Genomic DNA, 15,140 nt, shown 5'->3' with positions numbered 1-15,140 from the left:
GAGTAATAAAATAAACTGGGAAAAAGTTGACATTGAACTTTATCAAGAACTTGTCTCTACTTCCATTGAAAACCTAGAACGTAGTCTTAATCCTGAAGAGTCTGTAAACTCTCTCATCTTACAGTTGTGTGATATATATACTAACAATAGCTCAAATAAATCAAAACCAAATATAAAAGCCATAAAGCGGCGGAAACAACGCTCTTGGTCACCTGTCATCAAACAGGCATGTCAAGAGAGTAAGTTATACTTCTTGATATGGAAGGAGAATGGTAGATCAGTGGACCCATATAATGACAGGGGCGTAGCTAGGCCTGTTTTAGTTGTACGCAAAATTACGGCGAGGGGTCCGGGGGGGGGGGGGGGTCGCGCAAGGCCCCCAGTGAGTCCGGCAAGGCAAAGCCCGAAAAGAACCTCCGTAAATTACAACGTCAGCACGAGGCAAGTAAAGGGAGATCAACATGAAAATATTATGGCAGCTCATGAGGGAGATCAATCTATCTTTTACAAACTCATAGGCGAGCAGAGAAAAGATGAAAATAGGGGAACTACCTACCTCACTGTAAATGACCAAACTCTTACAATTAATGAGATTCGTGAGGGGTGGGCAGAATATTTCAACGATCTAGCTACGCCAAATAGTCCTGATTGCTCAGATGATTCTTACAACCCCCGAGTTGAACTTGATCGTCTACTACTTGAAGATATATGTAAAAATAATAAAGATATCACACCAATATTTCTGGAATCCGAGGTGCAAGATTTAATCTCCTCAATGAAAAATCGCAAGTCCCCAAATTGTCTAGGAGTAATGATTGAACATTTCAAGTATGACGGATATAAATTACTGACGTTCTTAACAAAACTGATAAATCAAATCTTTGACAAAGGACTGATCAGTTTCGAACTGGAACTGTGACACCTGTATTCAAGAATAAGGGGAAACCGTTACATTATCCTAACAGTTATCGCAAGATCACAGTAGCTAGTAATACTGGTAAACTGGTGGAGAAACTACATCTCAGTTTAGCAACAGATAAGATTGTCTCTGGACAACCTAAACTCCAACGTGGTTTCACAAATGGTGTATCACCATCTAGGGCGGCATTAATAGTAACAGAGCTCAGAGTAGAGGCAAGACATAATCGGTCTCCCATATTTTTTGGATTCCTATATGCGGTCAAGGCCTTCGACAAAGTCTTGCATGGATCAATGCTAAGAAAGATTTTCCTCACCGGAATTGATGGAAACGAATGGATTATGTTAAATGAATGGTATAAGAACTAGAGATCTCGAGTTAAATGGAAAAACAGTCTCTCGAAGGAATTCCAGGAGAATATTGGTGTGAGACAAGGTGGAGTGTGGTCCCCTTCTGCATATAAGCTGTTCATTAATCCACTCCTTAACTTGTTGGAATCATGTGGTATTGGTAGTTACATAGGACCAATCTATGTGGAACCCCTACAGTGGCGGATGACATTACTTTAGTCTCAAATTATCCATATGAGTCGCAGACTATGCTATCAATACAGGAGAACTATGCAAATCTAGAACAATACTCTATCAATGAAACTAAATCAACAGTGCTTTGTGTTTCCAACAGTGATACCATTAAAAATTCATTCAGGTTAAACGACTGTGAATTCCAAAAATCAGATACAGCTACACATTTTGGAATAACAAGGGACTCTAAATCAAAATATGGCACATCAAGCCTCTCTACACAGAGAATCAGTATTGCTAGAAAAGCTGTCTATGCATTGATGGGCGCAGGCCTTCATGGTATCAATGGAATCAATCCCTTTGTATCCGTGCACCTGATAAGAACCTACATTGTGCCTAGATTAATCTATGGGCTGGATGTCACTCGTCTGAATACAAAAGATTTAAACAATCTTGACAGTTACTATAAGAGACTACTTAAGCACATCCAGCATCTCCCAGATCGCTCTGCAGACTGTGCGTCATATCTACTACTTGGTGAATTACCATTAACTGCTGAACTGCATAAGAAAATCCTAACTACATATGGAAGTATCTGCAGGGATTACAATTCAGTTGAAAATCAACTTGCCTGGAGGCAACTTTCTATCAAAGACAGTAAATCTCATAGTTGGTTCATTTTAGTTAGAGATATATTGGTGCAATACAGCCTCCCGTCAGCTTTTGAACTTCTGGAAACACCTATTGGAAAATTTACCTGGAAGCATATGGTTAACAGATCAGTTGATAGATACTGGGAAACAAAACTGAAGGAAGAAGCAAAATGTAAATCATTCCTAAAATATCTCAACGCTGACAATTTGGCTCCTGAGAAAGTCCACAATATATGGAAATTGGCTGGAACTCAGCCTATGTTAGTTATTAAAGCACATGTTAAATGTAAGATATTACTTGGACTATATATTATACAGTCAAATCGTCATAAGTTCAATCAGTATGAGGTAGAACCGACCTGCCCACTATGCAGGGATGGTGCAGAAGATCGATTACATTTCATTGTGACTTGTACTGCACTACACTATGTCCGTCAACCCTTTATACAGTCCTTAAACTCAGTGCTTGAACTGGAACAACTTTCTGTGAATAATGACGGTAACTTACTCCAGCTCTACCTTATTTCCTTATATCTCGAACAGTTGCCGTAACGAAATTGAAACTATCAGTCTGGTCTCTCCTATGCTCTGCATATTGCACGCTCAACCCTGCTAGCTGCAGCAATGGCTTAGATATAACACAACTAACTGAATGATGTGTAGTGATATTAACTATTAACAATTTATAAGTAATCATGCATGAACACACACACACACACACACACACACACACACATATATATGGATGGCTAGCTGAGTCTCACCAGGACTAGAGTTACTCTAGTGTATTGTAGTTATATTCAAAATTTTTACCGAACCCAAACCATAGATAGGGATTTATGCAGATCCGTTGGATAAAAGCACCGGACCTGCAGTTCTCCAGGAAGTGGAGGAATATACGTAACAACAACAATACGACAAATTCACTCTATGTGTAAATATTTTTAGATACATTTTTTTCGACCTACTACACTGACTTCAGCTGCTTTTTTGTTAATCATAGCTGATCCGATCCTGAATACCGAATACGCTAGATAACACTCAGGAATAGTTTTAGCAGACATCTTAACGTTTTTACGCCAGGAATTGTGAGTTCTGTTGGAAAAGTAAAAGTGATTTTGCAAAAGAAAACAAAACTTCAAGCGTTGTCATGGAAGCCAGTGAAGAACATCTGGCCACAAGATTATTTCTAAATATACAGTTTTAAAACATTTTAGGCCAATACTTGAAGGAGAATACATTATTTTTTTTAACTTCACCGTTTCAGTAATTATGTTTTTATTGGTTCTTTACATTGACACTCATGTAAATCAATTAACTTTATTAGGTTTCGTCCTACTTCCTGTCAATACTTTTCATCTTGGCATTTGCACAAAGACCTTGTTTTTGTGTTTTCTGTTGGACATATTTCTATTTATACTTTTGTCTGAGAAAACCATGTGTGCTTATCATTTGCTGGTGGATTTTGATCTAGCTTACAGAAACAGCGAGTACTCTTTCGTGATAAGTTCAGTTCTTGTCTTTTGTCCTATTTGTTAGGGTGTTTGTATTCTGTATCGATCTCAAGGGTTAAATCCGAATTTTTTTGATAGTTTGTTTTGTTGTATTTTTTCCACGTCTGTCCCAAGCCAGGAACCTGTAGTCAAGTAGTCATCGTTGTGTTTAAGTTCATTGCTATTCTATTCGCGATCGATTTATGTTTTTTTTTCATAGATTAGGTCGATTTTCGTCTTTTTTGAATAGTTTCACATCATTAATTTGGGGCCCTTTACACCTCACTTTATGGTATGGGGTTTGCCCATCATTGAAGACTTCATATATGTAATTTAATGGTATTGTGTCTTTGCCATGCCATCATTATATTACTTTTTATTGATAATACTTTAAGTATTATTATATTTTTTTAAATAACGACCATAAAGCTTAATATACATTACAAAACATTTGAAATTCAGGACTAATGCAGCAAAAATGTAATAGTCATGAAGGACGACTATTGTTGTAAGACACAGTCAGTTTCTACTGTATACAGCTCAAACGATATACGACATTTAGAAATCATACGTTGATGTGCGTGGAGGAAGGTTATTATTGTCTGGTGTCTCTAAAGAGAGATAAATCTGAATTAAGGAATTTAAATCATGTTAATCCTTGTATGTTCAAATGCTCCTAAACAGCACAGTATGCATGTACTTTTCGATGAAATTGTATAAGAAGGTTATGCAATGCTAATAAATGTAGATCTTTATGAATGAATTGGCAGCTAGTGCAAGGGAAGACTATCCAACTTAACAGGCTTGTATTCTTTGAGTTACCTAAAAGCATCTGAGAGTTACAAATAGACTGAAGAAGACGTTATCAAAATGGTGGAGCTTTTTATCTACAGCATATTTAATTGTCCAGTGTGGTGAACGCATTTTCAACAAACGGTCGGCACTCCAATGGGAACATGTTGTGCTCCACTACTCGCTGAACTATTCCTTCACTGACTTTATAGCTGATCTAATAAAAAAAGAAGGAACATTGTTTAGCCAGATCCTTTGATCTCAGTTTCCGCTATAAGAATGACGTATTATTTTTAAACAATCCTAGTTTCGGGGATTTTATACAAAGAACTTTTTACTTTTGCTACTATGTATGTGTTATTTTGGTTATTTTATGTTCTTTGTTGTGTGTCTGTTTACCACGCCTGGTCTTTGTCCCTGGATTACATTCTTTTTATTTCAGCTCGAATCTTGGTTCCCTTGATAACTCTTTCACCATATCATGGTTTTCCTTTCTTCTTTCGTCTACCCCGGACTTGACATATTAGCAAATCGGTGGATGTTTCTAGAAAATAAGAGGACGCATTTTGTCAATGCTCCCAGTATTTTTGTGGAGTCTGAGGTTGCTCATTTGCTTAAAGTTTCTTTGTACGTGTTATTTTGGTTATTTAATGTTTTTTTTTGTCGGTGTCTGTTTTCCTTGTTTCGTCTTTAACCTTGGATTATATTCTTGTGATTTCTGCTCGAATCCTGTTTCCCTTGATCACTCATTGACGATATACCTGTAATTTGCATATATCAAATTAAAGAACCTTAGTTAGAAAGATCACCAATATGTGCATTCTTTAGAAAAGTCAAGTCCCAATACTAGATATGAGCATCCACTTTGTTGGTTGTCTCTGACTTGTAAATGGAAATTGGAAATGTAATCTAACTGAGGAAAGACCAACACAAAATAAACGACCATCAAAAGGTTTCCAGCATCAGTAAAGTGAGACTACTAAAAATTTATTTTGCAGTTGGCCCATTTATTACACAATTTCTTCACAATAATTTACAAACAGTTTGCAAGAAATACTATCATATATTTGTATGGAAATCATCAAATGTATAAGATATTCACAAAGTTTCCTCCTTTGGCGATTTCTTTAAAAATCCATTCCATGAAAGCTTGTATTTCTACAAACAATTCATTAAAGTTAAACGAAAATTTGACGAAACAGAGCTTGTGTCCATTTGATAATCATACACAAGTCATTATTAATAAATTCCCCTCCAAAAAAACCCTTGACTTATTTCTGTAAAATTCATCCTTTTATTGAGTGATGTATCCCTTAGTTATGTTTTGAGACCTGTTAAATGTCTGTAGTCTATGTGTTGGGTTATAGCTGTATTTTGAGACTTATGTCTGTGTATTATTTTCAGACTTTTTTGATTGATGCCTGTGTTGTTTTCTAGCTGTGTTTTGCTAGCTGTATTTTCAGACTTGTCCTTTGTCTGATGTCTATGTGTTATTTGCTAGCTGTATTTTCAGACTTTTCCTATGTCTGATGTCTATGTGCTGTTTGCTAGCTGTATTTTGAGACTTGTCTTATGTCTGATGTCTATGTGTTGTTTGCTAGCTGTGTTTTGTGACTTGTAACATCTTTGTTGTCTGTATGCCGTTTTATAGTAATGTTTTGAGACTTGTACTTTGTCGGTATCTTTGAGTTTTTGTTCTTGGCTGTGTGATGTTTCTATTTGTTTGTATGTTGTCTTTGTGTTTGTCCCAGGATGTACTGGTTTCAATTAACTTCACTGAAAATGAACAGCAGTATTCTTATTAGTACCTCCAAATATTTTAATCATTGCGCTCAAAATAAAAAAGATGCACCGAATTCATCTTCGGTGTTCTTACTATTAACTAGAAATATTGATTTAATTGAAATTAAAAAAAAATCGGAATTCAGTTGAGACTGTCGAAAAAATTTCTGCAGTTTGAAACATTTGATAAGAAGGAGTATTGATGGAATCCCTGAATAAAATACGACAACAAAAAGACATAGCTGTTACATTAACACCTCATGAAACAGTGACAAGAAAAAAAATATTGAATACATTTGCAGACTATGGGCAATACCACAACCACCAGCATGTAGATCTAAAGTCTCTGGAATTGTTTTGTACATATTGAGCCACAGGAAGTTGTTAGATTTGTTCTGACACTCTACTGGTAGCATGACAAAGGAAGAGTAAATAAGATAATCATAAAAGCTTTTAGGACACCCTAAACCACGGATTGAGTCCACGGAACAATGTATGCCATCCACCATTAACCTGAAATGGACGTAAGACACGTGATTCATATTAAACTAAAAATGGAGCTTATCTCCTCACACATAACAACCGGTTCATCTGGTCCATATTAACAGTTTTTAGTGGAGCTCGGGTTGCTTATTTATACTCTAGTTTATGTGCGTATTCTATATCTTATTGTGTTACTTCTGATTTTCTATTTGTTGTCTTTGTGTCGTGTTTGTCCCGGATTATAAATATTCTTTTTCTTTGTCTAATGTTTGTCCCGGATTACAAATAAATATGTTTTCTTTGTCTAATGTATGTCCCGGATTATACATATTCTGTTTCCTTTTTTTCTGTTTGCCCTGGATTTTGAATATTCTGTTGTCTTTGTCTAATGTTTGTCCCGGAAGATAAATATTCTGTTGTCTTTGTCTAATGGTTGTCCTGGATTATAAATATTCTGTTTTCTTTGTCTAATGTTCGTCCCGAATTATAAATATTCTGTTTTCTTTCTCTAATGTTTGTCCCGGATTAGAATATAATGATTGTCCTGAGTTATTGATATCCTATCATTTTTGTCTTACGTTTGTCCCGAATAATAAACTTGAAGTGTATAAGGTAGTATTTTTTTTTCACATGATAACGCTTTTTCCTCAATGTGGTGATTGTATATAGATTCTCTAAGTGTTAAAATTGGTTCGCAAAATGATAATCATGTTGCAGAGAATACCTGACGAACAGATAAGATTGTGGAATTCCAAGTTAGTTGAGTTAATATACGCACACCATCAACAATATACGGGTCATAATTTTTTATTATATTAGAATATTAAAACGACAAAAACCAACAGTTAAATGTGCATTTTATATTGATATACTTACAACATTGTGTTCTTGTGGAATGACTATTAAAGCTAGGTCTGTTTTATGACTATAGACTTTTGTGCCAACTGGGTTCTCCTGATTGATTCTCAGGCTCTGATCATTCCATGTTTCAATCATCAGTGCCTGATATATTGTTGTATAATCTGGACTCTTAACATAACCTACTAATATTAAGTTAACATATTTCCGACGACGTGTTACCTGCACCACCTTTTCCAGGTCCACCCAGCCATCAGAATGTACACATCCCAGATCTTATCTACGTATACACTTGCAGGCAAGCATACACTGTTAGCATATTCTACAAAAGACGTCCACTTAGATCCTAAACATTTCTTCCCTTCATCATATGCTGTGAATTAGTAACACATATACAATTAAATGCTAATTGCTCGATAAAAGAGAAATATATATAGTACAATATTGTGGTATTAAATTAATTGTAGTTTTGTTTATAGTAACCAGCTTACCGTTACAAATAAATATACGATATTGAGTTACTGCATCGGGCTTTTATGAAGCGTGAACTGCCCTAAATTTGATTTTATGGCATAATTTGTTAATAGAATATGCAAAATCCTGAAATGTGTGATTGCCATTTATTATGCAGCTTTTCAATATCTGCAATATAACTGTTATAAATAGACCTGCACTTGCCTGAACAGTTGGACTTTTGAACCTATGATTCCCAGCTTGATTTTAGAGTTTTAACCTGCCTAGTCCGAGATTGCTCTGAAGTGTAAAAGGTGATTTTCCAGACAAGCTGGGGCCGTGGGACGTCAGAGCTCGTCCCATATAAAAAACACGGGATTTAGCGCACCAACTTTGATGCGCATTTCGAGACAAAAATTTACTACTTTCTTGGCTCTTGAAAATTGGGTATGTAATTAAAGTTTATCCTATTAACATTATTATATATATGCTGTTCTGAGAATAGAAATTTAAAGTAATTAACAAAATATTGTAATCATTAACTTGTGGAGTTCAAAATCAAGGAGTCAAATATTGTGCAAAATAAGCAATGTACAAATGTCATACAGAGTGAAAAAAACATATCAATAGTGTTGTCCGATGTATATGTAACAATAAATAACTGTTTCTCCTAGAGTTTACAGAATCTCAACTTTCTTGCAATATTTCGCGTTCTTGATATGGGACGAGCTCTGACGTCCCACGACCCCACCTTGTCTGGCAAATTAACTGTTGGACGTTACACAATCTCGGATTATAACTTACCCAGCCTCAAGCGGAAATTATTAGTAGAGTGTAACGCAAATGGAATCGTCGACATTTTCTCTAATCATCCGATATTATTTCCGTTGATGTATTATATGGAGTTCCATATCAGATAACAAGAGACATTACAAATACTGAGAATTACCAGTACCATTTTTGTTAACACACGAGCCGACAATGAACGCTAAAAAGGCCTCCTTCGTCATGATATCTGGACCGTCGTCACGGTATCTTGGACACGTCTCTATCACGTGGCTGTAACAACTTGTTAAATTCTCTACTTTCCTGGTGAAAACAGGCATATAATCAGTCTTCAATAAAATTTACCATCATGATTATTACTGCATATACACTCCTTGAGACGTTTATGCTTCACACATGCACGATATCTAAACGCGAAAAGCTTACAAAACGCACGATAAACGAACTCTCCCAGTGTGCGTTTCAACGAACGATAAACGAATGCTCTTAGCGTGCATTAAAACACACGATACACGAACTCTCACAGCTTGCGTTTAAACGCACGATAGACGAAAGATGAACAATAATAATACCAGGTATCATCAAATATTAATGAAGAAAGTAAAACTCGAAAGTAGAATTAAAGATAATGCCAAAAATTATAGCAAACAATATAAAAATAACAGATGAATAAATCAAATAATGAATGTACAAAAACAAACGAACATTCCCAGCGTGCGTTTATCGCGCGTTTGTACGAACACAAAACGATGTGTAAACGCACGATAAGCAACGTTTCAAGGAGTGTAATTACGGTTGCGAACTTTTGAAGGATTCAAGTCTCCTTTAACCGTCAAAACAACTGTGCGCAGGGCGGATCCATAATTTATAAAATATGAGGTTGTTCTAGACTATAATTTGTTAGTTTTTGGCAGAATTCCGCAATTCATTTACAAAAAATTCCAACAAAAATGGACATGTGTTTCATACAATTTTATGCGCTAGATCATCTCAGGAACAATGCAATTTTATTTGGTATAGTACCCCCTAAGAAGCGTGCAAAGACAGACAATAAGTAATTTATTTACATTTTTTAGTGGAGTCCGAGTTGCTCATTTACTTTTGTTACTTTGTATGTATGATTTTAGTTACTTTGTGTTCTTTGTTGTGAATGTCTGTTTTCCATCTCTGGTCTTTGTCCCTGGATTACATTCTTTTGATTACCGCTATAACATTGGTTCCCTTGATTACTCTTTAACATGATTATTTATTAAGAAAACCCTTCACAATGCCCGGAAGACTAATAGAAAATTAAAATAGGATATACATCTTATTGAAATGATACTACAAACCTTTATTGGCACTTACTCAATTTGACAAACAGGAAAGAAGAGTTGACTAGTGAGTATGTAAGCTGGAGTTCTCGCTACACTTGCTCCTTGATTGTACCAACAATCTACGACACTGGCCTTAGTTTCTCTACATACTTCCGGTATCTCACACATTACAATAATCATGTACTCTTCAAAAATATAACATGGCATGTAAATAACCTTTTCTCTGCTTTCGATCTCTGATGATATTGTTGCACAGCTGTCATAAAATCTCCCTAACCCCAGGAAATTCAAGTTGAAAAATCTCCCTAACCCCAGGAAATTCAAGTTGATCAAAATTTTGTTTTATGTGGGTTTTATTTTGATTATTCCATTTTCTATATTGTGTGTCTATTTTCTATATTGTGTGTCTATTTTCTTTGTGTAGTTGTTGTCCCTGGATTAGGTTTTAATTCTGCTGCTATAGTACAAACATACTGTTTTCACTTTAAGTCAAATACTACGTTAGGTAATAATTGATTAGCAAACAGGTTTGTACATGAATATATACTAAGATTCAAATTTCAAGTCTAAAATGTGCTATTTCTAGTGTATATAGAGATTATAAAAAAGTTAAAGTAGAAAAATGTGAACTTAAAAAAATAATATCTAACAAAATACTGCTCCTTACAGTTTTTATTGAGAAATCATGTTTAATTAAAACAAAGGAGTAAAAAATATCAAAGGAATGTGTGGGAAAGTAGAGTTCAAAATCAAAGGAATGTGTGGGAAAGTAGAGTTCAATATCAAAGGAATGTGTGGGAAAGTAGAGTTCAAAATCAAAGGAATGTGTGGGAAAGTAGAGTTCAATATCAAAGAAATGTGTGGGAAAGTAGAGTTCAATATCAAAGGAATGTGTGGGAAAGTAGAGTTCAAAATCAAAGGAATGTGTGGGAAAGTAGAGTTCAAAATCAAAGGAATGTGTGGGAAAGTAGAGTTCAAAATCAGTTTTTTACAGTACTAGTATTAAAGTAATTTACTCCAAGGAAAAAAATATTAAACACAATTCTCTCAATAAAACAAGTTAAAAATTACTAAAATAACATAACAAAACCAATACAAAATAAAAAAAAAAAGAAAACAAAAAATTGATAATATGGTTAGAAAACAACGAGCTTCCACGATGAAAAACAATATTCAATAATCGCAATGCCCATCATTCATAGGACAATGAAAACCAAAAGTAACAAACAACATACAGAAATAATAATAAAAAAAACACAGATAAAAACTCCTAATCTTCCAACATCTGGAAGCGAGGACACGTTGCACTAGTAGGGTAAACCTTCTTAAATGACGTTTCTGTATTATAGATAATAATTTTATAAAGGATAAATTGAAACAAATGAAATTTAGTGGAAAAATGCACAAGAAAAGGAAAAAAAAACTGACCATTAATTATTAAAGCTGTTGTGAATATCCTAAGAACTGCCATATTTCAGTGATCATATATAACAAGAGAAAGGTCTTGTTGTTTATATATATACTTACATTATATACATACTTCTGATTATTGTCTTTGTTTGATTAGCACCAGCAACATTGATTATATTCCGGTATATTAATAGATAAAACTACCACGACTTTCTATGAAAACAAGATTCGTGATCTTAAATTTTCTTTAAAACCTGTTTAGTTCAATTCTAATTTCAAGTTCCCCGCAATCAATTTATCATATATGCTTCTGAATGTCTTTATGAATTTGTATCATAATTTAAAAAAGCCTTGAAGTAAAAAATGAATAGTGTCAAAGATTAGATAAATCAATATGAAACTTTCCCACATATTGTGATCGGTGATTTAATTTACGCAAAAAATATCGTATATAAGTCACCACAATAGACAATCATTCCCTGTTTTCTTTTAAAATGGAATTTATTTATGACACATGTATAGTTTTAGACGGGTTGTATAAGTATTTGTAAATACTGCTTGAAACAGAGGGCATTCGGATTACTGATGAATTACATTACAATATTATACGATTTCACAGTCCTGCTTTATCCGTTTTCCTTTTTCCACCTTTAGGATAAATTATGTGGTTATTTCTGAATCCGTATTTTCCCTCTAGATTATAATCATATCAGAAATTGCACTCTTTCAACTAGTTACATTATATATGAATTTCTTTTTTCTTTCGTATTTTTTTTTTTTTTTTTGGTTATACACTGGCAAATATTTCTCAAATGAAATTCATGTTAATTGAGGTTCACATGAAAGTCACCTGAACTTGTGAACAATTCACATGAATTTCATGTGTAAGCTACATTCACACGAATTTCATGTGAACTCTGTCACAAAGTTTATTTGCTCAATTCGGGTGAAAATCATGGGAAATAATTTTGCCTGTGTAATAATAACAGGTTATTTATGAAAATAATGAATATGCAATAAATTCTTTGTTTGTTACCATATTTGTTTCTTCAAAATAAATTTATACCATGTTATAATCACAATCGCCATTTAACAAATCACATTGAAATATCATGTGTAAAAGATGGTAAATCAGTTTAGGTTATTTCTCTTTTCCTGTATAAATCCTCCGATGTTTGTACGTCTGATCATACTATACTTGTAATTAACTCTGATTAAATTGTAAAAATGCACTATTTCAACAATTTTGATCATATTTGTAATTTTTGTTTAATAAGGAGAGTACAAATATTACTTTGATCATTAGATATATATATATATATATATATATATAACGTCGCAGAATGTGACGACTCTATTCGCTACACTGCTCCATCGGATCAAATTGATACAGGGAAGATATGTAAACGTATAGAAAGGTCTGAAAAATTCCCAACGATGTTAGAACTGTCAAATTTGGTGGTACGGGACGGTTATATATATAGAAAGGTCTGAAAAATTCCCAACGATGTTAGAACTGACAAATTTGCGATGCAGATTTTTGGTCATTCCCTCCGCGGGACTCGAATGCGTACCGCCGTGACATCTATGGCAACACCGCCTGCACAAAGTCCAGCGTCCTAGACCACTCGACCAGCTAGGCTATACAAAAATATAGCTTTCGCTGGCCGGGTCATTCCTCCTCGTAGGATTAATCTAGGGTTGTAACTTAGTACACGATGTACGGGACAGTTCATTTTAGATGTTATTATGTTGGATAGAGGATCAAATTATGGTGCATGTCACAACAAATCAATATTATACAAACGTCTCAGAATGTGACGACTCTATTCGCTACACTACTCCATCGGATCAAATTGATACAGGGAAGATATATAAACGTATATAAAGGTCTGAAAAATCCGCAACGATGTTAGAACTGACAAATTTGCGATGCAAAGTTTTGGTCGTTCCCTCCGCGGTACTCGAACGCGTACCGCTGTGACATCTATTGCAACACCGCCTGCACAAAGTCCAGCACCCTAGACCACCCCGCCAGCTAGGCTATTTAACAAATCAATATTATACAAACGTCTCAGAATGTGACGACTCTATTCGCTACACTATATATATTAAAGTTTTGAAATAGCTGTTTTTCAATGTAATGCATTTTGTTATTGTCTTTGAAACACAATTTTACTTGATATGCGATTTATTATAGACAATTCTATGATTACTTATTATTATTCAGGAGTCCGGGTTACTCATTTCGCCTGTTTAGTGTTTAACCTTGGAATATATTCCTTGGATTTACGCACGAATCTTGGTTACATTGATGATTGCTCTTCGAAATATTTACAAAAATGATATGAACATTATTGTAACACAGGGCATAATATTTTTATTTTTGTTATTTAGTAGTTTTATTGGTCTATATGATGAAATGTATAATCATTCTAATCTGTCTGTTCTTAAGAGATATTCAATAGTTTCTATTGTATTTCAGTGGTATTTCCAGAGGTGAAAAGCCGCATGTTAATTTCTATTTGCTATAAATTTTAAACAAATAAAAATATGTAGGTTTCTAATCATGAATCACATTTTGCATGATTATTAGCTTGTGTACTAATTAGTCCTTAAAATGATGATAACAGGTATAAAATTTTATCATCATCAATTTGATAATTCTTATACAGTAAGAAGTATAATAAAATTTACAAAAGACAACTTTAAACTACTTATTGTAGATGAGGCAGATTAAAATAATATTTATTCATACAATCACCTTTGCTCTACTTAATGTCTATATACCTTATTTTCAGTTTTTTTTTTCAAATTGTCATGCTTATTCAATTATAAAAATAAAAATAAAAAACACAAAACTTAATATTCAAAAGTTGTAATAGGTTATTCCTCTTTCCCTGTAAATAAATTCTAAAATTATAATTAAAATTGTTGAAGGCGTCTTTAAGTGTTTGTATTGAAATAACGTATATACAATTACTAAACCGATTGGAAAGTTTCAATAACATTTTCTTGCTCCATCGGCCACAGTATTTATTTAGTGTTTTTTTTTTAAACGAGTCTGTACTTAAATGTTCTTCTCAAGGAGACAACATACATATTACATTTTTTTAAAAACATTTATTTAAAAAAAAACTTAAATTATTAATAATACGAAAAAAAATAGAACATTTACAATAGCTAAACAGAGGATATGTATCCACATAACTCAGAGAAAATAATAATAACATTTTTGTTTGAGATGATACTTAGTTTTACACCTTTAATAACTAAAATATTGGTACAGGTTATTCTTCTTTAAACATGAACTATCCTTTACCTATCCTACGTTGTAATTAAACATTTTCTATAGGGTTAGTATTGAAATTGTGCATATACCATTTGTTAATCGATAGGAAAGTTCTCATAAAAATGTAAAGATCTTATATTCATTTTGATTTCAAATATATTTGTGTTCAGTCTATACGGGTTTTAGAAAATATTTGTATAAACCTTTTATATTAGGAATGGTAATGAAAGACGAGGGATCGATGGGTAAAAGGAATAGCTATTGACGTTGTAAGTATGCTGTTTCCTACGACAAGATTCTAAAGATCCCAATGAATTAGATTTTTCCAATATAAATTTGTGAAGTCATGGACTGTTTCTGGGTGATTAAACATCGTTTT

General features: G+C 33.8%; 1 protein-coding gene across 1 annotated transcript; it reads right to left on the bottom strand.

Annotated features, from left to right (window-relative positions):
- Positions 1 to 5,389: 5,389 nt before the first annotated feature.
- LOC148604079 (uncharacterized) lies at positions 5,390 to 10,238 on the bottom strand. The gene is made up of 4 exons (XM_088550045.1): positions 10,091 to 10,238; positions 8,907 to 9,046; positions 7,727 to 7,886; positions 5,390 to 6,676 (listed from the first exon to the last, which is right to left on the bottom strand). Exons 1-4 carry the CDS (start codon positions 10,225 to 10,227, stop codon positions 6,409 to 6,411), a joined length of 705 nt encoding a protein of 234 aa, XP_088406171.1. The 5' UTR covers positions 10,228 to 10,238; the 3' UTR covers positions 5,390 to 6,408.
- Between the last annotated feature and the right edge of the window lie 4,902 nt (positions 10,239 to 15,140).

Source organism: Perna viridis, chromosome 10 (genome assembly GCF_037379345.1).
Source record: "Perna viridis isolate PV_CMFRI_1.1 ecotype Kerala chromosome 10, ASM3737934v1, whole genome shotgun sequence".
In the NCBI taxonomy this organism is placed as follows: domain Eukaryota; kingdom Metazoa; phylum Mollusca; class Bivalvia; order Mytilida; family Mytilidae; genus Perna; species Perna viridis.
This window is presented reverse-complemented; position numbering and strand designations above follow the sequence as displayed.

Coding starts and splice junctions, on each gene's coding strand:
- LOC148604079 (XM_088550045.1), bottom strand. CDS start 10,227: ATGTGTGAGATACCGGAAGTATGTAGAGAAACTAAGGCCAGTGTCGTA. Junction 9,047..10,090: donor TTTCCTGTTTGTCAAATTGA/GTAAGTGCCAAT, acceptor TGTTTTCACCAG/GAAAGTAGAGAATTTAACAA. Junction 7,887..8,906: donor TGTTAACAAAAATGGTACTG/GTAATTCTCAGT, acceptor ATATGTGTTACT/AATTCACAGCATATGATGAA.